General features: G+C 41.4%; 1 protein-coding gene across 7 annotated transcripts in view; it reads right to left on the bottom strand.

Annotated features, from left to right (window-relative positions):
- Positions 1-27,290, bottom strand: part of ulk4 (unc-51 like kinase 4) — a 105,392-nt gene that overhangs the window by 41,533 nt on the left and 36,569 nt on the right. For all 7 annotated transcript variants that reach the window (XR_005208892.1, XM_037785236.1, XM_037785239.1 and 4 more), the window contains 11 exons: positions 26,780-26,941; positions 25,843-26,028; positions 23,749-23,876; positions 15,146-15,279; positions 14,756-14,877; positions 13,753-13,809; positions 13,314-13,365; positions 11,712-11,806; positions 8,727-8,778; positions 7,244-7,448; positions 5,978-6,070 (listed from right to left, as the gene is read on the bottom strand). Coding sequence is in view for 6 of the 7 variants with exons in the window: in XM_037785236.1 (XP_037641164.1) it covers positions 5,978-6,070; positions 7,244-7,448; positions 8,727-8,778; positions 11,712-11,806; positions 13,314-13,365; positions 13,753-13,809; positions 14,756-14,877; positions 15,146-15,279; positions 23,749-23,876; positions 25,843-26,028; positions 26,780-26,941 (1,286 nt within the window). In the remaining variant the exon portion in view is untranslated. The remainder of the gene's footprint in view (positions 1-5,977; positions 6,071-7,243; positions 7,449-8,726; positions 8,779-11,711; positions 11,807-13,313; positions 13,366-13,752; positions 13,810-14,755; positions 14,878-15,145; positions 15,280-23,748; positions 23,877-25,842; positions 26,029-26,779; positions 26,942-27,290) is intronic.

Genomic DNA, 27,290 nt, shown 5'->3' with positions numbered 1-27,290 from the left:
GCAAAGATGTAACCTACTTTTTACACAGAAATCAGTACAAAGTTAATTTGATCTTTTATCTTAATGTGTGCTGAGATGATATTCCACACACCATTACACCGACTTCTGAGCAAAACCATCAGCATCTGAAAACAGAAACTGCGATTAAGTGGACCAAGCAGTAGTTCCAGGCTTTAAGGGGTCATGTACTAAATATTTTCATGCAACCAACCTGCTTCAACATTAGAACTGTTACATTAAAGATAGGGTCGACGATGTTGGAAAGCTAGCATCATTTGAAAGTAGCATCGCCTCAGGAGCTCCGTCCAATTTCTGTATACTCTTCCATGTATGTTATCTTGAATTCATGCCTTATTCTTGAGTTAGGCCATAACTGAGTTGCTGCCGTCAGCACACCACTGATCTACTGATCTAACAGTATTCAAACGCATTAAAAAAGACGTTTCTTTATAGTTGAACCGTCCTCATCCATACTGAGAACACATGGAAACATGGGGTTGAGTACACTGATTATATCTCTGCAGTAGCTGTTTTTTTTTACCTACAATGATAACTGAATCCAGAGATCAATGATGCACTTTATATTTAGATCTATACCCTATGTTAGGCCTTGTATGAAGGGGTAAATGAAATGTGTGTGTAAGAGTGTGTGTTGGTAGATGTGATGGATGGCCTCCCATTAGCAAGGTGACAGGCTGAGAGATGAGAGGACAGGGCCAGGCCAGCACGACATGATAAACTGGACCACCTTTAAACGACCAGCCATACATCAATAGACACAGCGCACAACAGCAGACAACGAACAACCCAGAGCACAACAGGCCGCCTATAATAGAACAAACACAGATGAGTCAACCCTTATCGCATTAGTCATACATCACCGGCATTAGCTTTATAACAGATAAAAACTCACATTATGGACAACCACTAAGATAGATTAACCTCTGCTCTACTAGTCATATCATTCTGCTGTCAGCTACACGTGGAGCTCTAAAGCGGAGTCTTAGATAATATTGAAAGGGCAGAGTGGACCTTGTTATTTCAAGTGAAAAGAGAAAAAACACCACAGATAAAGTCAGGAGGTTATAGCTTAGCATTTGGAAGTTTTAGTCAGTGTAAATTTCTTCCCTGGAGGATGGTCCAATTATTCACCAATGACACACCTTAATGAGTTTCTGTATCATCTAAAGAATATTTTTAAAATATAGTTTTCATTCATCCGTTAGAGCAGAGAGCGGCCAAGTTAAACAGGTTGTTACGTGCAATTACAGACTTTTAGCGTGTGAAAACGTCCACCTTGGTGTTGTTAATGATTCCACTTTTCTCTGGCTTAGAGAGGCTTCCAAATGACGATAGCAATTTGATGATGTAATGGTTTTGCTAGGTTGAGTCTATGTCAAACTAATGATAAAAGAAAAGAAAAACACAAACGCAAGAATTATGAGTTGTTCAAGAGAGAGATTCTTCTACCTTCACAATACAATTTCCAACCCAGTTAATCTAAGAGAAGGTACTACCCGACACACACAGACACACGGCACGTATGAGGACATTAAAACATACTTTGGCAGACACACACACACACACACACACATGTAACCACACAGCATAAGGTTCTTTGGCTAAAGGTCATAGTAAATGTAGTTGTTTGAAGGTGTGTCTGGGCTGTGATAGTGCAGAGAGAAACAGCAGGCTGCCTTCCCAACGTTAATGTCCCCAATTTACTATCTAATTACCGCTCGGCTGGCTTCATAGCCACACTTATCTAACCAAGACCCAGGCAATTTAATTTCTGATTGTATAACCGCAGTGATGGAGGGAGAGCTGTGGAGAGAGGGCACTGAGAATGAGAGAAATGTGGACTAATGTTAATAAATTAGAGATGGTGAGAGAAAGAGAATGAGGGAGATGGAGGAAAAAAATTTAAAATATTGTTAATAATGTCAGAGGAAAAAGTGTGGGAGAAAAACAGAGATGTAGAGAGAAGAGTGCTGACACCAATTTGAAAAGTTCACGTCACTCTACTCGTGTCAAGGAAGGAAGGGGATGAGGAGAGGTGGAGGAAGAGGAGGATGGAGACGAGATGGGGTAATATTACTGATAAGAGAAGTGGGGGCGTATTCAGCTATGAGGGTGAACTTTGAACTCGGGGAGGGACAGATGGAGATGTAGGGAGAGTGGGATATTAGTGATAAGAGGTTTGTTGAGTTAGTATTGCTGAAGTGGATAAAATAAGTGGATGGAAGTGGGGACAGAGATGAGGAAAGAACAAAACAGAGAATGTTTTTGGCATCATTGGGCAAAAAATCCCATAATAACCTTTTAGCATATTGTAATTCAAGTGTTCCGAGAGAAAACTAGACTTCTGCTCCTCCTCATGGCTGCTTTCAGGCTTTAGAAAATCTAGCCCTTACGGAAGTCTTTGACCAATCACAGGTCATTTCAGAGAGAGAGAGCGTTCCTATTGGCTGTGCTCCAGCTGGTGGGCGGTGCTTGGTATTTCTTCAACTGATCTCAACATGGCTGAGGGTCACAAACTTTCTCATTTTACAGCTAAACAGTACACTACAAGATGATTCTGAGAACATCTGAGGAGAGAAATAGGCATTACAGTAACAGAATATTGATTCATATTTGAACAGCGCTGCCTAGTTTGACCGTTTCATTGGCGTTTGCGAGTGATTGACAGCTGCTCAGAGACAGCAGACTCCGGATCAGCTCTGATTGGTTGTTTTCCTCCGGTATGTGAAATCTTGCAGATGCCGTTAGGAGCACCGGGAGAACACCAGAGGACACATGATTTTTTTCAGATTACCTGTCTCATGCACTACTGTCAGCTAGGGATGTCACAACAACCGATCTTCGGTACCAAGTCGATGCCAAAATTCTAAAAACGAGACGGTACTCGTTTTCTACAGTACGGAAGGTACCGGTGATGCCTGCAGGGTCCGAAATCGGCTGCTTCTGTCCGCTGCTCACACAACAGCACCATGCAGCGGCGAGATCCAGAGATGCAGAGATCCTTTATGTTCGAGAAGAGGATTCACTCGTGGGGAAAAAACTGAACTGAACAAACTGAATCTTTTGTTGCTTATTGCTAAATCTCTGAAAAGTGGTGTTTTTTTTTATTATTGAACTCTGGACTCTGTATTTCCGGTGAATGTTATTGGGACTTGCATTTGATTATCTTACACTTAACTCCCCAGATCCACTTAGTTTGAACCAATCCAACAGCATCCAATCAGGTTTCAGGAGAAAACCATGAAGAACTAACGTTCTGTTACTGAGCACCAGTTGGATCCAGTTACTCTGCTGTTAAAATCACCATACATTTGATGAAGAGCGCATATGGCCTGTTTAGGACTCGAGATCTGAGTTGGAACTTGTAAAACAATGACTTGGTTCCACCTCTGGTAGCCTATAGCCAGTGAAATGTCACCATGTCAGTGAATTTAAACTACTGTTTGCAATCTGAGGATAGATATAGACACATGTACACATTACATGGGATGTAATACCATGGTATGGAATTTGGTATCGAGAATTGTGGAAATTCACTGGTATTGGCATCGACTAGTAGATTTCTGGTACCGTGACATCCCTAGCTGGTAGGAAATAGTGACCGTTTTATAAAAATAACTTTTTTTAATCATATTTGCTCCATTTCTACCCACTGCTGCTTTAACAATCATGGTTGTTGTAAATTAATACTTAGTATATAAAGATGAAATATATAACTATGGATGAAACCGCACCCTTTTTCCTCCTACTTGTACTCGCCTTCTCAAGGTGATGCATGTCGACTCATGCTACCCCAACCGGTGACACTTCACCTTTTCTACACTCATCTCCCACCTTTTGTCAACATTTTCTCTCCTTCCCAATGTCACCTTTCCCCCCGTCTCAATCTCCCTGTCTATCTCTTTCCTACTTCCTCCTTATATCCTTCCTTCTGCCCCTCCATACACTTCTTGACTTCCCCCTTCTCTCTCTCTCTCCTCTTTTTTCACCCTCATTTTCTGTCTCTGTCAACAGCTGAAAAAAGAAGACAGATGACCAGAGAATCAAGACTTACTGACAGCTGCTGTCAGAACGCATCCATCAAACACACATGGGCACGCACAAGTGAGCGCACGCATGTTTTCACACACGTATACACACAAGTACACACACACACACACACACACACACACACAGGTGAGTCATCTCATGGATAGACTAGGGATCAGCAGATTCTCTGTGCAACCAAACCAGACAAACACATCATTACCTCTTTTTATTTTGGCTGTTTGTATGTTTTTAAATTCCTGAATAGCGATTTACTTCCACATTATGCAGTAGTGAATTTTACTTTAACGCCAGCAATAATTTTGTCTTAGTGTCGTATATATTTAAAGAGCATGCAGTAAACTTCTTAACAAAGCTCTTCAGGAGTAGCTGGAGTGCAACGATACATCAGCACAATATGTCAAGTCTTTACACATCTTAGCTGATACAGCACCTTATGCCTGCCACTAAACTGATTACTAATGTAGAAAACACTGGCTTTAAGAAGGGTGAAAAAGATCACTGCTAATAGAAGGTGTGTGTGTGTTTGTGCATTTAACCATGTATGTATATGTACAGTATGTGTGTGCGTGGTTGTGAATAAAAAACAGTTAGTAGTGACTCACGGTGCTGAACTGGGAATGAGTGGCCTTGGCATTAAAATATTACACATAAAGCACCTAAAATGTGGCTGTGTGGATGTGTGTGTATGTGTATGTGTGTGTATGTGTGTGTGTGCGTGTGTGTGTGTGTGTGTGTGTGTGCGTGTGTGTGTGTGTGTGTGTGTGTGTGTGTGAGCCTGCTAGGACTGCAAATCCCTGCAATACTAACAAAGCTTGGTTTGGGATAGAAAGGCAGAATAGTCAAAAGTATCTCCAGTTAGCAAATGTACTGTGCACATAAAATATAAGTTACTAAAAGAAAGAAATAATGTATGTTAAGAGGTGGATCCATGTGTAGAAGGACAGGCTGACCAGCATCTATAGAGCAGATAGGACTACTTCAATGGATGTGTAATACACAGTTTTCTCTACCATCTAGGTTACTTTATAATATTAATAATTAGGGATGTCAAAGTTAACACAACGCAATTTCGTTTTAACTCCCACTAATTTCTTTAACACATTAACGCAATCGGACGTGGTCGGCTTATTATTAACACGGTGTGTTTCCGTGTAACGTATCGGCGGACGCCTCTCTCATTCAGCAGCCTTGTTATGTCTGTATAACGTTACACTACGTTGTCTCTCATCCCATCATCTGTTTGTTCTTTCTCACCACGGACGACCAGCAGCACCCGCACACACATCCACACACATGCCGCTCTGCTCTCAGAAGTAGGCGGGGTCACACGTCATCAATGCGTCATCAGCTAAACTGCCCATGTGTTATACCCTGTGGTCTTAATGCTCAGACTGATCGGAATCCTTAAAAATATTCTAGACCGGATCATGATCCGGATCGCCACCAAAATCTAATGGATTGTTCAATGGGCCACACCCCAACCCTCCAAAAACTTTCATTCAAATCCATCACAAACTTTTGGAGTAATCCTGCTAACGGACAGACAGACAGACAGACAGACAGACAAACAAACCAACGCAAGTGAAAACATAACCTCCTTCCTAGGCCTTCGGCCTTGGCGGAGGTAACTAGAAAACCTAAAGAATCCATCGGTACCAACCATGTCATACTAGGTTGTCGCAAAGGAGGTTAAATAAATAAATTAAAGAAATTTAGGGAATAGGAAATGTGTGATTAATCGTGATTAAATATATTAATGGATTGACAGCCCTACTAATAATACTTGGGATGGTGCTGTAAGATACAGAACGGTCACATTTTGGTATTTCGATACCTCAACAGTGTTTTGTTGTCTCTGTGTGTGATCGAAGTGTGTGACTAATTGAGTGCCCGTTGTGTTCAGTACCTGCAGATCTGCGTGCTGTGTTCAGTCATCGATACCAGCAGTTTGAGAGCGTAGAGTGGGATAGGCTCTGCTGCTCGAAGAAGAGACTCATACCTAGACACAAACATGCACGAGTACAACATTTGGCTTTCATAGTGTTAATAATTAATGTACTGTTCTGATCATTAGTAACAGAGTGTAAACTGGAACAGATCTGGAGGAGAGGGGGAGGGGAGAACTACAGTTATAATAGGAGACGGAGAGAAAAGGAAATGTGGGAAGAGGAGCAGAGGAGAGAATTTGAGAGGCAAAGGAGGGGAGGAAGAGGAGAGATGTGAGTGTTAGGAAGAGAAATGGGGGTGGAAATAAAGGTGAACAAGAGGAAACACACGAGGCAACCATGAGGGAGAAGAACATTTTAAAAAGGGAGATAAAAATAATAATGGTATAGGAGGAAACGGTATAGATCCACAAGGAGCGAATGAAGGAAAGTGAGAAAAACACACCACGAATGTCAACGTCTATTTTATCATGATGTGTGAACTTCTGCAAACTGCATTTGTCGGTCTCTGCTCTCCACAGATTGTACGCTCATTTGATGCCAACACTCATAAAGACAGATGCTTGTCAGGTAGCTGTATCTAGCAAAGTACTAGGATGTAAACCCACAGAAGCAGGACGCAAGACATAAAATACTATATATAAATATTTACCACATGACTAGTATCCAAAACAAGACTGTCGCCTGGTAAGAACCCCCCCGTAGAACGAGCATCATATAATATATGATGGTTGGATATCCCTGTTTTCATTTCAATAGATCAGGGCCTTAATTCCTGTAAAGCTCAGCTCTCACCTGCTGCCACTGACCTAAAGGTTTAAATGATTTCTGACCTGGCAGCCACTGTTCTCCAGTTGTTTTGGCCTAAATATTGTGACTATGTACAGCTAGTATCTAACAAACATGAGGCAATTGCTTAACTCAAGGTCAAGGTTGGACTTCATGGAACATTGTCTAACTTGTCAAAGGGGGGTTTAACAGAAATGTTGCTTTAATATTGAGAAACACATTTGATAACAATACCACTGGTATAAAACAAATGGTAGGGATCATGTTGACAATGGTCTCATTCACACTAATTGTCTTTAAGTATCACAATCAATATGGTTTTGTTGTACTGATGTTAAAAATGCTACTCATAGAACCTATAACCCCTTTCTGTTCCTAAGACACTAAATATAAAAAGGAGGAAACCAGAGACACTGTAAACCAAGAGTCCAACCAACCTTGGAAGCAGAGATTCAGTGATGAGATCTAAGATTTGATTAGAGGAGCTTCCATCATCTCTTCCTTCTGCTGTCCTTCCTCCTTCCTCTCTTCTCTCTTTCTTTTCCTCTGTCTCCTCATCTTCCTCAGCTCCATCACTCTCCCGGAGCAGCAGGACAAGACTGAGTTCAGACAGCACCCTCAAGACAAACACAGACCACTCCACTGGAGCGCACAGAGAAAGAGAGTATTAATATAGAATACAAGAAGTGTTTAAATACTGTATGTGTGTGTAGTCACTAGCAGTTGTTGGCTACTTCTTGGCTTGTTTTCTTCATTGTCTTGGGTTTGATTATAAATTATGTCCGTGACATTTGACAACTGCGTGACACCATATGAACATTACTTTACTTGTTGATTTAGAGGCAATTTGTGCCAAAATGTGAGATTCAACTTTAGGATGCCACTAGAGAACTAATCTCTATAAAGCGATTCTGCATTCACATGTAGAATCAGGAGACAACGGGACAAGATTTTGGCATTAGAAGCGCTCTGGTTTCGCCTTGTAGCCCGAGTAGTATTGACCAATCACGTTGGAGCAGGCTTTGGTTGAAAGCAGGTAAACAGTCCGTGTGGAGAGCAAAAGAGGCAGAACGCATTGGCTGAAATGCAACCTGGGAACCCACCAGCTATCGTCTGACGATGATGTAGCTTTTTATTGAGTTCAAATCAGATTATAAACTGGCTACTTGTGAAACAATCCGGTCTTATACATCTCTCAAATCCGGCTCCAGTCTTGCATCTCAAGTTGCTAATCGGACTGTAAACAATGAGTAGCGCACAGAAAAGGAAGTCTTGGCCCAGATATCCGCTGGCTACACCGGAACCCCAGGAATATAACCCCCCCAGAGACTTATCCGTCATCGGACCGATAGCCGATGGGTTCCAGGATTGCTGGAGCTCAAGACTGAGGGAACAAGATATTCAGTGGCATGTTTTGACCAGTTTAGTGTGAGAACATGAATGCAATTATTTCCTTCTACAGCTATTAAACATCACATAAATAACCAAATAAACTCATACATGCCATGCCAAACAAGTAACATCAGTAAGACAGTATATTAAACAACATTACAGTATGTAGCACAAATACATATATACTAGAATATACTCACAAAAACAGAGGTGGACTCATAGCAGTACTCAAGATTACAAGCTCTTTTAAAACATCATAGTGTGAAATGATAACAAGTAACAAAGAAACACCGTACGGCCACACAAAACAAGGACGTCATTTTACCCTGAGAAACTGGCGGTTGCATGGTATGCACCGCCACCATTCAGCTTAGCCATGCCCCTATCTTTCTAAACCTTCTTTCCCATTTGCCATTTCCTCTGTTCCTTTTCCTCCCTCCTCCCTCTGTCTGACATTTGCTTCTATTTCCACATCTCTTCTCTCATTCTCTCTTCCCTCTGTCACAAATGACCCTCCATCTCTCTTACCATTTCTGCTGAAAGCCAGCGTTGTCAGGGGAGGCAGGACGGCATCCACAACCTTCAACAGACAAAAATAGACATAAGAAAACCTTAAACATGTCACACTGCTTTGGTCCTTGACCAGGATACTTTGTTAGATTACCTACTCTAGTAAAGCAATGCTAGAATCTGGCACAATTACAATCTTATATAAATTCATCTGCAGATCATTTCTCAGTGCCATGGACGTGAAACAACTCAGGTCAAACAGGCTGATATTCTGGAGCAGTAGAAAATTAACTTGTAAAAAATATACCAGCAAAACCACAGCCAATGTGCTGAGGGATTTTATATGTAAATGTTCATATTCAATCTCACTGCTGGACATAAACAGTATAAATATTAACAATAGTTCAGTTTAGTCCCATGTTCTCTCATCCGAGGGGGGGAATAAAGTATATCAATAAAAGCAATTTCCGCCTTTCCTCTGAAAAACTACTTAATATACAGCAAATCTGAAGACAGGATATATTTTTAGATTAAACTGAATAGAAGACACTGTGCTTTATTATTTCAGTGGGCATCAGCCACACAGACCACTCTCACAGAGGATCAAATTACTATGGAAATGCACTGTTGAATGATCTCTTTGATCAAACACACGCACACACACACGCACGCACGCACACACACACACACACACACACACACACACACACACACACACACACACACACACACACACACACACACACACACACACAAATGTACTTCCGCAACTGTCAGAGTTCTTATTTAGGCATGAATCTGTAATGCATGAATTTGCATGATTACTAATATTACCATAGAAACAACACTAATGCTGAGTGAGTGTGTGTATGAGGTCATTACATTGAAAGCCAGAGCGAGGAAACTACAAAGGATGTTGTCCACCACTTAATGGTGTGTGTATTAATATCACCACCATCAAAAGACTGGATAGTGTGTGTGTGTGTGTGTGTGTGTGTGTGTGTGTGTGTGTGCGTGCGTGTGTGTGTGTGTGCGTGTGTGTGTGTGTGTGTGTGTGTGTAGAAAGGCTTGGTGCAGCTTCTCTGAACTGTGAACTATGAGGCGCCACCTCCCCTCAGTCTGAAATCCTTTCTTGTCCTCATTTTCTGTCTGTGCTCTCTTACCTAGTGATTCCTCTGCCTAGAGTTTTTCACCACAGTTGTAACTCTAGATGGATTTCCTTCAATTTGCTTTGCAGCAAATACAAAAATAGTAATATGCTATTTCATCTGTATTCTCACAGGACTAGAAAAGATGAAATGTTGTATACACTATTTATTTTTCACCATTTGCAAATCACAGGCAACAGCTGGTCTTCTACTTGTGTTTCTTCTGGTAAACAAACCTCATGTGTACATTGTTGATTAGGCAGCACACAAAACTACTTTTCTTTTTCCAAAAATACCTGCTGTGCAGAAGCTACTGTATATCATTAATTCAACAACAAATAGGCTATTGTTAGCATGTAGCTCGTGGGTACAGACAGTAGTCTATAAAGATGCTCAACATATCTAGGCCTTACTAGAAGACTGAATGGTTGTTGCTGCTGCCAACCCAGTCGGAAAGAGGATGGTGGTTTTCTCTATTTGCCAAGGCAACAAATTCAGGTATTTTGAAATCAATGTTGTTCATGGAGTCAATTATTTATTACATATTATAGATATTGTTCAATAGTGATACAAGTGCAACCACCAAACAACTTTTCCTGTAACTAACTAATTGTTACTCAGTGTCTGTTGACGTTGTGTATTGTAACAAGACTATGTGTCAATCTTTTAGACAAAACGGTTTTATTCCTCTATGTTATAAATGCTGTAAATAAAAGTTTAACACACACTTTTCTCAGAATTTCAAAATACGCTAACATAGCCCAAAAAGTAATGAACCAACCTTCATGGATGAATGCACATTTAGTGCAATAACATCATGCTCAATGACTGAAGTCTATTTTTAAATTGTGTTTGTTTATAGCTGTTAGTTCAGATTTTTAAAAGGTAAACTATAATGTGTTTTTAACACAGTTAAATCACACATTAAACCAAGTGCGACACTTAGTAAATTCCTCCCCATCACTGCTTGGTTTAAATGGGTAAAGCTTACACAGCTGAAATGTTTAATTTGTTAGGATGACTAAAGAACTAATTTAACGTTTTGACATAGAGTGAAAGTGGCTTGTGTAAAAAAAGAAAAACAAAGATGGTTGCGGAGGCAAAACTTACTACAAACTTAACTTTGTAATAAGGATTCAGAGACATAAACTAACTCAAACATGACTGTGTGTCCTTGTCCAGCGGGCGATAAAAGTTAATCTGAGCTGGCTGGTGGTAATTAAAGTGTCTTCCTGTGTTATTGACTATCAGTAGCAGCAAACCTCCTCTTTGCTCCTTTCCTCTATTCCTCATCTCTTTTCTTTTCTCTCCCTCCAGCCTGTCTGCTTCCTGCTGCTCTCCACTTCCATACGTCAATAGTCATTAAACACAATCTCATCGTCCTATCCTCACGCACACACATACACACACACACACACACACACACACACAGATCTGATGAGACTCTGTCGGTTCAATAGTTGATTAGTGTCTTGCCTAATAGTGCACAAGTTGACCCTCTGTGGTCTGACCACTAATAGACAGGTTTAGTAGACTGGAAGACACACACTGAATATAAAACCAGTGGCAAAAACAGATGAAATGGATGACAATGACAATTGAGAAAGCCCTCACTTGTTCTCTGCAACTTTCTATCACAGCAAAGCTCCTTCTCAATGAGAAAACAGTAAAAAATGGATAGTAGAAATCTGACAGTTGAAGTATGACAGAACACCAGGATAATGGCAGGTCGTCTCCAAAGTCACATCCTATATGTCTTTACTAAACTCTCTGCAGACAGTCAGTTAGTCAGTCAGTCAGTGCTGTATCAGGTAGACAGACAGGAAGTTGGTTGCACATTTGCTTGCATACTTACAGCCCTGTGATGTGGAATGATGAGAGCATGGTGCTGACTCAGGACTTCCACAATGGACAGAGATGTCCGAATCAACTCCTCACATACTGCTGCACCTAAAGGAGAATCAAATATCATTCAGCCGGTGCTACTGAATCACCTCCTCAATAAAAGGGGAGGATGACCAGTAACTGAGCTCCCTGTAAAGATGGCTGGGTGTATTCCATTTGTGGTTGATATTATTGCCTTTGAGCAAGGCACTGCACTCCGCACCTTGCCTTGTGCACAAGCATTAAAATGCAATACCAACTTAAAGGTGAAATTTGGTCTGGAAAGGCAAGATTTATTTAGATACCTACAAAAACGGGACTATCTTATGAAAGAGGTGAAAACTGGTCCTAAAATAGATTTGAATGGTATCATTAAAATTATAGTGGATTCATATCACCAGGGCAGATCTCGGGTCATCTCAGCCTTCTACAAAGCCTTAGGGAAGAATAGAGGAAGCTCAACACTATACACAAAAAACAAATGGGAATCAGAGCTAAATATAGACATTTCAGACAAAGAATGAGAGTATTTGAGTGTACCACTACTAGTTCATGAGTATGGAGAGAGTTTGGATGGAAGAATCTTACTAGGTTCTTCATAACACCGCAAATCGAAAGCAGACAGCTAAATACCCAGCAGCCATGTTGGAGGCCAACCATACCCATGTTTTCTGGAGCTGCACTAAACTAAAGCCTTTCTGGAATAATGTAAATGTGACTATTAATGACATTATGGGATATGCTATTCCAAACAATTGTGCTGTGATGTAGCTAGGGAACATTGAGGAGGTTGTACGTGGAGTGGATAGGTATGTGGCAAAAATTCTGCTTATAGCCAGCAAAACTATAACAAGAAACTGGTATAAAGCGGAACCTCTGGGGAAAGATCACTGGTTTGAGATTGTCTGTGATATCTTTACAATGAAAAAACTGACGTACCAACTAAAAATTAAAAGCAATATCTTCGACAAGACCTGCGAAAAATTGATCATTTACATGAAACTTGAAACATGATGTATGTGTGGTTGGAGAATATATACATGTTTAACTGCCCCTGACAACTGTTGTTGTTAAGTGTTGTATTGTTTGTTGAATTCTGTATGGAATTCTGTATGGATGCTCATGATGATCAGCCCAGAGCTGAAAATGCAAAATAAATATCAAAGTTTAAAAAATAAAAATAAAATGCAATACCACATCTGTCTCTCCAAGGTTATAAGTATCTTTCACATATTAATATTTTTTTTTCTTATCATCAAAAGATGACTTGTGAGTTTAAGTGCAGCCTTCACAACAAACCTTTATATAATAATAAATATGGATTTTTACAATATGATGCGGTTTTTCAACTACAGAATGCTTCATTCATTACTTTTAGTTTTATTTAAACAGGTAGGTAACAAGCAAAATGAAAACTTATAAAAAATTCTGGTAAAATGATGTATAGACGAAAAACACAATCCAAAAAACACATGAAAAGTTACTGCAGAGTAAAGTTTGTTCAAAGAAATAAAATATTGTAGATTCTTATTCAACATGCGTGAACATTTGAGTAATTGAGAAAGTAACTCACCCAAAGCACTGGCCAGATTTGTTTCATTGGACTCTATAGAGCTGATGCAGTTCTGTGAGAAACAGAGAAGGTAGAAATACATTGACTAAATACTACAGCAATACTGTTTTAGTGCACTGTAAATAGTCATTTTTCTTTAGACATGTACTGAAAACTATGTGCTGTTGTGGTATTGGTTCACAGATTTCTCACTGCCTAAATATTAAAAGACTGCAATGGATATCAGTACTGCTTTTTATTAAATCTCAATTGTCTTAGAACTTGCTGTAATATCACAGTACTGCATATTTTAACATGTTAAATAAATTGAAATTCAAAATGTCAGTGAATCCTAGTTTTAACTGTGTTATTTTCTTTGCCTTTAGTTTGTCAAACAATCACTCAGCTAAAGAGACAAATTATATTATTTAAACATAACACTGTACTACCAAACACTTACCAGCAGCAATCCAGTTTGAGTTAGAAACTCTTCAGTTACAATTTGACATCTAAAGACCTGTGAGAGGACAGAGAGTCAGTCACACAGACAAACAGGGCGACGGGACAACTAAGAGAAAAGGGAGGGTGAAGAGACACATCATATTTTTCTTGGAGGCTTTTTACACTCAAACCCAAATGATGTGTCACAGCACCTCCTGTAGCCAGGAGGGCTGTGTATTGGCAAGAATCTGGCGATATGGTAGGTATCAATACATTGCTGTAAGCAAAGCCATATATTGCATTTTTTAAATTTAATTTTGGGAAAACTGTCATAGTATAAAGAACACACCAGAAATAAACCATTTTAGAATAGGTAAAAAAATAAAGTGGGCATATCTGTAAAGGGGAGACTCATGGGTACCCATAGAACCCATTTACATTCACATATCTGGAGGTCAGAGGTCAAGGGACCCCTTTGAAAATGGCCATGCCAGTTATTCCTCACCAAAATTTAGCTCAACTTGTGAGCGTTATTTAGCCTCCTTCCTGACAAGCTAGTATGACATGGTTGGTACCGACGGATTCATTAGGTTTTAATAGTTCCATACAATGCCACTCTAGCTTTAAAACTGAGCCCGCTACAACCTCCGAAAGATAGATAGCGTCCGGGCCCGGTTAATTAAAAATCAATACAGTGTTTGGTTTTCATTACATAATATCGTGATACTCATGTGTATATTTTCTTACACTCAGATGTATCTATCTGGCCATAACCAAACGTGGTACATCATAACTATACACTGTATTTGGTAGCAGACCCACACACCCAGCCCGCAACGACAGTTATAACAACATACGGATGATTAAATAATTGACTTTTTGAGGCAAAATTAGCAATACTGTGCCAGTCTGAGGACAGGTACTGGTAATTTATGAGAGAATCTATGTGGATAACCTTCCAGGCAATGATGTTAGAACATTCAAATCAAACACTGAAGAAAACTCCTTTAGGTCCAAGTTACCTGTGATGAAAGAAGTTCCAACACTATAGACATTGTAGGCAAAGTGTGTTTAAGCTGTCTGCTCTGAGCTGTAGATGGGTGTCTTCTCCCGATCACACCTCGTAATGCACATAAGACATCCTCTTGAGAGAGGAGACAAGACGCAAGAGGAGATGAGAAGGGATGAGAGTAGAGGGCTAATGAGGACTTACTGTAAAATAACATATTTTATACTGTTAAAATGTATCACAAAGAGAAGAGCATAGTTATAGTTAACCACACAATATTTTGTTTATCAAAGAAATGTTGAGTAAGAGCAAGCACACTCATGCAGAGGGTTTTTGTGTGTATGTGTGTGTGTGTGTGTGTGTGTGTGTGTGTGTGTGTGTGTGTGTTTGTATCTGTCTGTACCCAGTATCAGTGTTGCAGTGCTGCTCAGATATGCAATCAGTAAATCCAGACACTGAGACAGGTATCCTGATTGGCCGGGGTTCTCTCTGAGGGGAGTGGCTTTGCGCAGGTCTCTCTCCAGGTGCATCACGAGTCTAGACAGAAAGAGACACAAATGCATTACATGTCACAAAATGTATGGAGCATTACTGATACACTCATATGTCAAGGATGCATGATTTTTTTTCTTCACCCTGACGTCTTTTAGGGTTTCATCGTATTCTACTGCTCCACTCATTGTGAGTTGCTCAGAAGTATTGCCTTAATGACTAACGTAAAAATGATGATGAATTGATGAAGACACACTAACAATATGATTCTGGTCAATGAGCTATAAAACGTTGACAAGATGCATAAAGAGAAGGGGCAGGGAGATTAGCCAAGAGAGAGACAGACAGACAGGCCCTGAGTTTGAGAACATTTTTATTCTCGTCAGACTGCTCCTATTGAACAGTAATCAATAATATTCTATTCACAAATTCATAGCAGAGCGGAAAGGTTACCACTGCTAACTGATATTCATTACTGACACACACCCACAAATGTGTGGGTGTGTGTACGAGCACAAAATGCATGAATGCAGACACATGCAGAGAGATTCAGAGAGGTCATATTAGTTAACAAAATATTGATTCTGAGCTTTAGAGTGGGAATGGTGCAGCGGGAGTGAGGGATTACAAATTCAGTATTTTTCCTCATAATGCTGCATAAAAGATTAGCAGCCGCGGTTCACAGTTATACGGAATCCGACACAGCTACTGTTACTATATTAAGGGTCCGGTGCATTTCAGGGAAGCTCTAATAGTAATTGCTGGATTTTCTGTTGTTGTTATGGTTTAGTGCAAAGCAAAGCCTGGTTGGTACCGCCAACCTTAGACCCTTATAGACCCTTAGGTATTAAAACAATTACTCCAACAATACCTTAATAGCATGTTACAGGTATTAAATACAATGATAGAATGAATAATGGCAACGCAAAATGAAAACAAATAAAATAAAGAAATTCCACAACAATAACTCCACAGTGCTAGTTCTCCTGTTAAACTTTTGTTTTGCAGGAGGATGTTTTAGTTACAACTACATTTAGCATGCAGAGATTTGTTTAATGCTAACATGTTTGGATTGTATTAAGTTGCCTCATACATGCCTTGCACCTTATTTAGAGGGAGTGGTTTCATTTTCAAAATGTTTGCTTAGTTTTCAAAAGTTGCCTAATATAGATGTAAAGGTCAAATCTGTAATTTTTTGAAGTGTTTGCCTTAATGATAAACAAGACTACAGACATGCTAGCAGCCCTGTGAGGCTGTGCTAAGGCATAGTGAAGCTTTAAGATAAATACTAACATCAGCATGCTAACATGCTCACAATGACGATGCTAACAGGCTGATGTTCAGCAGGTATAATGTTTACATGTGCTCACCATCTTTAGTTTAGCGGGTTAGCATTCTAACATTTCCTAATTAGCACTTTAACACTTTTGCAGGTATTTGGTCACATGATGATGGTGCTCGATGGAAAGTTATGGGATCACCTATTATTACAATTCATCCTGAGGTGGACTTGAATGTGTACAGAAAAGTTCATGGAAATTCATCCAATAGTTGTGAAGACATTTAACTGGAGACAAATGTCAACCTGCAGGTGGCGCTAAGGGAAAAGTCAGGGGATCACCAAAATCCGTAGGATTCATCGTCTGGGTGCCAATCCATCGATTAGATGTTAAGATATTTCACAGGATAAATGATTATGATGATTATTTGGATTCATCCTCTGGGTGCCATGAACGTCTGACAAAATTCCATGGCAATCCATCCAACAGTTGTTGAGATGCATGTATTTCAGTCTGGACCAAAGTGGTAGACCAACCGACCGACCGACCAACCGACCGACCGACGGTCGAACTGATAACAACGTGGTACGTCGTTATCGGCGGTAACCGCTGTATGAGCGCGGTGCAATGCTGTGGTGATTAGCTAGCCAGTAGGACACACACAGCATCCATTCATGATGATGGGTATGGAATGAAGGACTCTATTGGTATCAGTATCACTTTAAAAGGGTACTGGTATTGGTAATAGCATCGTCATTTTTCAAACGATACCCAGCACTAGTGATGTGCACATTTTACAAATCATTTCTAATGTAAACAAACCTTTAACACTATTAATCTGTATTAAGTCAGATTCAGCTGTTGGTGTAGTCTCTGCTGTATTAACCTGTCAATGAAGGTAAGAGTGACAGTATGTTCATGATCAAAATGTGTTTGAATTTTGGTTTTGGGTGACCCTTTAGATTACATTAAGTTCAAGCATAAATCTGTCTTCAATAACACCAAAGTCAATATGAGATGATGACCCCACTTGCCTAAAATATAATGCAACATTTTTTGTCTGTCTGGGTAGTTATTTACCTTGCTGTCTCTCTAACCAGCTCTATTCCTGCTTCCTAGTCTGTCTGCCTATTTGTGTCCCTGCAAGACTTCTGCCTGTGTGTTCCTCTGGAAGTCTTGCAGCCATTTTTTATGATTGCTAAATAAAGAGAGACAAACTTGCCACCTCTCTGTCAGTCGCGGTGGGAGATTCACAAAGTACTCACACACAACTGACCTACAAGTGGCCCGCTGTGTGTGTGTGTGTGTGTGTGTGTGTGTGTGTGTGTCTCTGTTGAAAGCTGTCACACTCCACTCCCAATGGCAATCTTGACACTTCCTCAGTGAGGCCTGCGCAAGTTTATCTCATACAGACAAAAACACGTACACACACGAGCACACGCACATATTTTCACGCCACTGAGGAGCTAATTAAACACAACGTGCCTGGTGAGAGACGTGTGTGTGTGTGTGTGTGTGTGTGGTTGAATTGTGCAGAGTGCTCGGTTGGAGAGAGACAGGCAGGTCAACTCTGACAGCTTTTACACAGTGAACGGAGGGAGAGCAAGTAAAAGAGGAGGTATAGAGAGAAAGTGTGTGTGTGTGTGTGAGAGAGAGAGAGAGAGAGAGAGAGAGAGAGAGAGAGAGAGGCAGAGGAAAAGAGTTGAAGAGAGAGTGAGAAATAAAGACAACTGGATCCTGTTTTGTAAAAGGGTTCATACTTTCAGGAATTCATATCTTTATCTACACCGATCAGCCATAACATTAAGACCACTGACAGGTGAAGTGAATAATAACACCTGGCAGTGGGGGGGGATATATTAGACAGCAGAGAACATTTTGAACTTTGAACTTTGTGTTGAAGCAGAAAAAATGGGCCAGCGTAAGGATGTGAGCGACTTTGACAACAAGGGCCAAATAGTGGTGGCTAGACGACTGGGTCAGAGCATCTCCAGAACTGCAGCTCTTGTGGGATGTTCCCGGTCTGCAGTGGTCAGGACCTACCAAAAGTGGTCCAAGGAAAGAAAACCGGTGAACCAGCGACAGGGTCAGACCCGAGGCTCATTGATGCACGTGGGGAGCGAAGGCTGGCCCGTGTGGTCTGATCCAATAGAAGAGCTACTGGAGCTCAAACTGCTGAGCAAGTTAATGCTGGTTCCGATAGAAAGGTGTCAGAACACACAGTGAGGAGCAGTTTGTTGCGTATGGGGACAGGGGTCAGGGCTGTTTTGGCGGCAAAAGCAGTATTAGGTATATTAGGCAGGTGGTCATAATGTTATGGCTGATCGGTGTATATACCATGTGTAACTAGAACCTCTGCCAAGGTTTTTGTTCATGTTGAGATGAGCGGTACGTCACTAGTTGACATGTGTAAAATGCCAGAGTGATAGATGAGAAAGAAAAAAAGAACCTCTGATTAAGAGAGAGAGAGAAAGAGAAACAGAGGAGAGGGTATGAGAGGCAGTTCAATTAAAAGGAAAACAAACTCAGCGAGAAGAAGAGAGAAGAAGAGACAGCCAGAAGAAAGACAGCTATGAGGATCCATGTCAGTAATCTAGGGCATCTTTTTTCAAAATGAAATACCAACTGGTCATAAATTACCAGGGGAACTGGTTGTGTGTGTATGTATGTATAATATATATATATATATATATATATATATATATATATATATATATATATATATATATATATTATGCATATACACTGATCATGTGAGCTATGCACATTTACAGCTGCATTGCAAGTTAGTGTGGGGTGAAACACAGGACAACCAGCTAATGAACCATTTGAAGTTCCAGTAAAGTTACAACATACAGCAGCACAAACTGAATGTCCAGGGTACATACATTTATATCATCATTCCCACGGCTGCTGTGCTAGTTAACGCAAAGGTTACACAGAGTATCACTGCCTTGCCAACAGCCCCAGGCAGCATTTTTATGAAGGAAGTCTCCCTTCTAAAAGCAATCTGCTTTAAATACCAGATAACTGTGTTTAAAAGCGTTTTCAAAGCGTCTTCTCTCTGTCCACATTAAGCTGCAGTTTTTCCAACATCCAGACCCTACAGCTTTTCTAAAATGTTCTCCAGAGTAAATCAATCTGAAACTGTGAGTTCTGCATTTTACTGTGGACAGAAGAAAACAATGACGTACAGTAAGCAGGCTCAGACATCAGATCAGCTGCTGTGTGGCAGTACAGTTAAACCTGCAGGAGGCAGTATATTTTTGGGCAAAAATCCCATAATAACCTTTCAGCATATTGTAATTCAAGTGTTCTGAGAGAAAACTAGACTTCTGCTCCTCCTCATGGCTCTGTTTTCAGGCTTTAGAAAATATAGCCCATGATGGGAGACTTTGACCAATCACAGGTCATTTCAGAGAGAGAGAGTTCCTATTGGCTGTTCTCCGGCTGGTGGGCGGTGCTTGGTATTTCTTATTATTTAAACTGACCTCAACAAACTTTCTCATTTTACAGCTAAGCAGTACACTACAAGATGATTCTGAGAACATGTGAGGAGAGAAATAGACATTACAGTAACAGAATACTGATTCATATTTGATCAGCGCTGCCTAGTTTGACCGTTTGATTGGAGTTCATGAGTGATTGACAGCTGCTCAGAGATGGCAGACTCCAGCTTGGCTCTGATTGGTTGTTTTCTTCTGGTCCGTTTTATAAAATAAACGTTTTTTTAATCATATTTGCTCTTTTTCTACCCACCGCTGCTTTAAGAGGTCAACTTTGATATTGCTTATAATTCTCAAAGAAATCGGTAGTGTGTACACAAGTCACTTTCACAAGTAAACAGTGTATTCAGATTTAGTCAATTACTGTGTATGTGGTCTCAGAGTGGGCTACTGCATACCATCTAGCCAGAATGAAAAGCTCTTAAACTTAAAGGAATGTGCCATCTTCCCTCCAAAGCAATCAGTAAATCACACAAGCCATCTGAAGGACTCTTCCAACAGGACTGCTTGGCTGGAACTAGACATTGTATAATATACACCAGATACTCTTTCTTACAAAAGAATATCATAAAAACAAAAACCTGGAGCACAATTTTGGATTTGCCCCACCACACTGTATAGTGAAGAGGGAATGAGTTTTAGCTGTAGTGCAGCTGGGTGAGAGAGTACAGTCTGAGAGCTACAGCTAAATAATTAAAGGGGAATCCCACCCTGAAATGGAATTCACAAATGGTATTTGTTTGTTCTCTCACAGTTCAGTCTGTGTGTGAACACGGGCAACTACATTCCAGAGAAACTAATTAGCCAGTGGTCTGACAGACTTAGTGAAGTTATGAGAGAGCTTCACCGGTCCACATCTCAGTACAGTCACTCAGTAGGACGGTGCAGGGAGTACACCATGTGGTAAGATAACAGTTAAACAGGCACATCCCTCTCAGGCAGCACACATGAGTTATAACCCTTATACAATACAGTAAAGTTAAAAAGAGTGGGACTCTTTAATCAACAAAATGAAGGGTCACAGAGCAGTGGTTCCCAGAGCATTTTCCTTCAAGCCCTCTCTACCTGTATCTAAGACAAGCTGAGTAAAGTGAATTAAATGAGTTAGTCTTTTTTTTAATAAATCAACTGTTCTGTAATGAATATAACTCGTCAGTGCCTCCCTCTGTGTGCGGCGGGTAGGAGAGCAAACAGTTTGACCGCAGTGAAAATGTTTTTGAAAGGCTAAACACCAACAAATATGGATTGAAGCAGAATATTTCATTAGATAAAAACTTGTTGTGAATTTTGTAAATGATTACATCTATCTTTTTTCAATAAATGTTGATTTTTGGTCTTTACAATACTCTGGAGTTATTGGAAATGTTTGTATCACACAAGTCTGAAATACTATACTAACAGTATAATACTAATGATATTAGTGTAGCCTGATCTTTATCTGACACTGTGCAGAAATAATGGGTTCAAACTCAATGTGGCCTAGGAGGTAGCAAAATATTGTGCCATGAAATATCGCGATATAAAAACGTGACGATATGCATCGTTGAGACGAAAAACTGTATCGCGATATCAGGGCATAATAGGTGCATCTAGTCATACAAGCACTGATCTGCATTCTCTCGTTTTTTTCAGTGGTTGGTTTGAACAGACGAGGGTGCTCTGAGTTCAGACCAGTAGGTGAAGCACCCCCCCCCCCCACTGTCGTCTTGCTTTTTTTTACAGAAATAAAACCCATTTAGTTCATTTTTGAGGCATGACAGACGCTTCAATCTGACAGTGAACGCATCTTAAGGAGTCACCTCAGAGCGGCAGGTGTTATATTTCACACACACACGTTGAAGAGAGAGAGTTGACAGACCGAGAGATGGTGGAGGATTTGGTGTTGAAGCGAAAAGCAATCGCGCCTATTTGGCAATATTTCAGATTCAAACCCAATGCTATAATAGAACCATAACGTTAATGAGGTGGCGTTAATGAGGTAGCGTTAATCCCTGCAAGGAGAGCGGAGCGGTCACAGTCGGTGTGCCCGGCGCCAGGTAGACCCGGTGCCGGGTAGACCACTGTGACCCCACAGCAAAAGCTGGACTGGAGAGGCCAGACACACAGCCGACGGTAAATATCAAAGTAAGAAAGCTGCACATGTTGTAACAGTCATCTTTTCTTGTAAAATGTCCAGTGTAATCGGTAACACCAGTGTTGTCACAAGTTAATTAACCGGTGGGAATATTTCCTCACCGTCACATCCCTAGTGCTGGTGTGGTTAGTCCACCGTCACATCCCTAGTGCTGGTGTGGTTAGTGCACCGTCACATCCCTAGTGCTGGTGTGGTTAGTGCACCGTCACATCACTAGAGGTGTGGTTAGTCCACCGTCACATCCCTAGTGCTGGTGTGGTTAGTGCACCGTCACATCCCTAGTGGTGTGGTTAGTGCACCGTCACATCCCTAGTGCTGGTGTGGTTAGTGCACCGTCACATTCCTAGTGCTGGTGTGGTTAGTGCACCGTCACATCACTAGTGCTGGTGTGGTTAGTGCACCGTCACATCACTAGTGCTGGTGTGGTTAGTGCACCGTCAGATCACTAGTGGTGTGGTTAGTCCACCGTCACATCCCTAGTGCTGGTGTGGTTAGTGCACCGTCACATCCCTAGTGGTGTGGTTAGTGCACCGTCACATCCCTAGTGCTGGTGTGGTTAGTGCACCGTCACATTCCTAGTGCTGGTGTGGTTAGTGCACCGTCACATCACTAGTGCTGGTGCGGTTAGTGCACCGTCACATTCCTAGTGCCGGTGTGGTTAGAGCACCGTCACATCACTAGTACTGGTGTGGTTAGTGCACCGTCACATTCCTAGTGCTGGTGTGGTTAGTGCACCGTCACATTCCTAGTGCCGGTGTGGTTAGAGCACCGTCACATCACTAGTACTGGTGTGGTTAGTGCACCGTCACATTCCTAGTGCTGGTGTGGTTAGTGCACCGTCACATCCCTAGTGCTGGTGTGGTTAGTGCACCGTCACATCCCTAGTGCTGGTGTGGTTAGTGCACCGTCACATTCCTAGTGCCGGTGTGGTTAGAGCACCGTCACATCACTAGTACTGGTGTGGTTAGAGCACCGTCACATCACTAGTACTGGTGTGGTTAGAGCACCGTCACATCCCTAGTGCTGGTGTGGTTAGAGTACCGTCACATCACTAGTGCTGGTGTGGTTAGTGCACCGTCACATTCCTAGTGCCGGTGTGGTTAGAGCACCGACACATCACTAGTGCTGATGTGGTTAGTGCACCGTCACATTCCTAGTGCCGGTGTGGTTAGAGCACCGACACATCACTAGTGCTGATGTGGTTAGTGCACCGTCACATCACTAGTGCTGGTGTGGTTAGTGCACCGTCACATCACTAGTGCCGGCATGGTTAGTTCACCGTAACATCCCTAGTGCTGGTGTGGTTAGCGCATTTGCAGGTGATTTGCAGCCAGGTTATAATGGAGGAGCCAGGCGAAATTAGCATAGAAGTTGTGTGATGTTTTGCATTTTATGTCTTTTTTAAATTATTGTCATAATATCGTATCGTATCGAGATTGTGAACCCAATATCGTGTATCGTATAGTATCATGAGCTGAGTGAATCGTCACACCCCTAATATTTCATTATAAAATCTGACTAGGATCATGTTTTAATGAGATATTACTGAGGGAGAGGCCATGTCTATGTACAGTATGAGTGAGTGTGTATTTACCTGTGTTGACAGCAGTATAGCAGTGTGTGTGTGTTGTCCTGTATTAGCAACAGCAGTAGCAGTATTGCCTTGGCTCTTGTTACTGTGGATGGACTCTCTAGACAGCGCAGCACCTTCAACACCAAATCCTTCAAGACACAAACACACAAATGAATAAAGTGAAACTGACTGTGTACAGTCCAAGATACAATGCTTTGCAATTCAAATACTCTTCTTCAACCTCTTATCCGGGGTCGGGTCGCGGGGGCAACAGCTCCAGCAGGGGACCCCAAACTTCCCTTTCCCGGGCCACATTAACCAGCTCTGAGTGGGGGATCCCGAGGCGTTCCCAGGCTAGTGTGGAGATATAATCTCTCCACCTAGTCCTAGGTCTTCCCTGTGGCCTCCTCCCAGCTGGTCGTGCCTGGAACACCTCCCAAGGGAGGCGCCCAGGGGGCATCCTTACCAGATGCCTGAACCACCTCAGCTGGCTCCTTTCAATGCAAAGGAGTAGCGGCTCTACTCCGAGTCGCTCACGGATGACTGAGCTTCTCACCCTATCTCTAAGGGAGACACCAGCCACCCTCCTGAGGAAACCCATTTTGGCCGCTTGTACCCGCAATCTAGTTCTTTGGGTCCTGACCCAGCCCTCATGACCATAGGTGAGAGTAGGAACGAAGATTGACCGGTAGATCGAGAGCTTTGCCTTCCAGCTCAGCTCTCTTTTCGTCACAACGGTGCGGTAAAGCGCCCCAAACTATATTACTGCAATGTATCCACATAATGTATGCAGAGAAATAAGAAATTATTCAATGTAATATGTTCCCTATGGTGTTAAAAATAATCTGGAAATGTGTCGACTAAGAGGCTAAAAACTTAATCAGCTCAGACTCCCATTATCACACAACGTGCACACACACACACACACACACACACACACACACACACACAAAAACAAACTTGCAAACTTGTATGCCTACAGCTACTTTAGACATCCATTCACTCAGCATAAACTCAGCGGCAGTAACTGGTTGGAAAAATTTGAGACTGGCCAACATTCATTACCATTATCATTATCACCAACACCACACGCTTCTAACTGTGTGTGTGTCTGTGTGTGTGTCTGTGTGTGTGTGTGTGTGTTTGTGAGCTAATGTGAGAGTGTGTGCATGCGTGTGTGTTTATGGGGCGACACACCAAGTTAATTAATTTCAAAGCCCAGTAGTGTGTGCCTAGCTGATAAGTCCCTCCCCACTACCCATAATGCTCTGCTGAAGTAGAAGGCTGCAGCATGTTCATTCAGCCAATTAGCCCAGATACTGACACACTCTACAAATTAGCGTATGTGCATGCACGCGCACGCACATACACAGTCACTCTCTTACATGCATGCACACAAACACACACACACTAACAGACAGAGTTCTGTGTAAACAAACTCTTGGACTGTCTGTCTTTGTGCCAGGGGAGAGAGAGAAGGGAGAAAGAGAAGGGGGGTGAATGCATATCAGTGTATAATTAGAGCAGAGTTGAAGTACTAAGTTTGTATGCTGGTGTTAAATTGGAAATGCTCAATGCAAATAAATTCAGTTCAGAGTCAATTACCAATGCTAGACTCCAAGTTAAAAACCTTCAAATCAATTTTAGCCCCTCTGCCTCACCAAGATTAGTGCTTTGTATACACACTAGATGGGCTGTCTGGTGAACAATTAAATAAGTAATTCATCACAAATTAGTTTGCACACAGTTCAGCATTAGTTCATGAACTGTAAGGAAGAAAGAAAGAGAGACAGACAGAGAGAGACAGAGAGAGAGAGAAGCAGAAAGTCAAGATTTAGAGAATTTGAATCTAATTTCATTTGTTTGTCATGTTGTTGTGTTTTCATCCCTCAGTACTTGTGTAAAAATCTCCTTATTTGTAACTTTCCCCCAAAAGAATCGAACCCTCTCCAGTAGAGATGTTACCACCTAAATTTCCTGTAGAATTTCTCTGGAGCAATATCACTAAATATAACATTAGTCCAGTTGATATGTAATCCGTGTGTATTTGAATTTGACATTTTGCAATAAATTCTTACATTCTTCTGCAGTTGTGCGTAAGAGTATACACGTTACCTTGCTCTGTGTGATGCGGTGTGTTTGGATGCGTGAGGTGAGTATGGCAGCGGCCGTAGCAGTGAGTAGGTGCTGCTGGACCCTGGCCACTGCTCCACCGATGCCCTCCAAGATGGCCGCAGGGCCACAGGTATCAATCACTGCCAAGAAGACTGCTGGGACCACCCGGGTTAGCCTCGAAAGAGCCTGGAGACACAGAGACAAACAGATAAACACACATGGAGGTAATGTATGTCATTCATGGATCGTGTTCCCATTCCTTTGTAATGTCATGTTGCGCTTGACGTCCCTGATGATAAGCTGTTAGTGCCTTAAAATAAGAAACAGGTGCTCAGTTGTACGTAACATGGAGTGATGAATAACCTACAAATGCATTCATAATTCAACCCACTGAACCCTTAATAAAGAAGTCAATATGATTCACAGTCTGACAATGGGGGATATGAAATGCTGCATGAGGGCTGAGTTAATAGATGTGCATGTAGCCCATCTAGAGATCTGGTGGGTTAAGCGTTAAGCTAAACAAAATAATTTGTTGTCATTTATCATTAGAAGGAAGCTAGTTTTAATTTAGTTTCAGTTTTTATATATTTAGTTAGTTTATTTAGTTTTGCGGATTCAGCAACCACAAAATACAAGCACTTCAAGAAGTCAAAGCAGTGAAGCATCTTTGTCTGCTTTTACTTTGACTTTACTTTGAGTATGTATGACTTGAAAAACATATATATTTTTTTAATTTGTACCAACAGCTTGTGCCTTTTAATGTCAACTATTTGAGTTAACCGCCATGTTTTGTGTGTTTGATATCTTTTTGTTTGTAGGTCCCATAGAGATTATAGTATGTATGTATCTACAGCATATGTGCGTGTCATGTATGTATTATCTGTCCACAGTCACGCATACATGACAGTGAGTGTTTCCATGCGTGTGAACTCACGGAGATGGCAGTGACTCTGACAGCCTCCACAGTAGAGTGAGTGAACAGGTACCAGAGGGCGGAGCCTATCTCCGAGGTAACCAGGTGGTGGGAGGGGCCAGAGACGGCGGTGGAGATGTTCTCTATGGCTTTAGCAGCCATGTGATGAACTATGGAATCATCCTGTAAGACACAAGCACTCAAACATTTATTAAGCGAAATTATTAATCTAAGTATTGGGTTACTGACAACTACATCCGCCAAACACTTCTCAATAGCAGAGAATAGAGAGCATCTTTTACCACAGTAAACAGGGTTTCATCTCAAAACATCACACAGATGACTACAGTCCATTCAAAGCTAGGGTTGGTGGTGTTGTTCAATACATTTTTTGTCATTAGTTGAAATTCTCATAACATCCCGACAGAAATCAATAAATCAACTGCTCCAACAAAAAAAAAGACAAAAATCTGGTATCTGCGGCTGTCAGAGGACTGCAATCAACCCGTCCAAACATTTCATTTGGCCTGAA

Source organism: Sebastes umbrosus, chromosome 11, assembly GCF_015220745.1.
Source record: "Sebastes umbrosus isolate fSebUmb1 chromosome 11, fSebUmb1.pri, whole genome shotgun sequence".
NCBI classification, from domain to species: domain Eukaryota; kingdom Metazoa; phylum Chordata; class Actinopteri; order Perciformes; family Sebastidae; genus Sebastes; species Sebastes umbrosus.
This window is presented reverse-complemented; position numbering and strand designations above follow the sequence as displayed.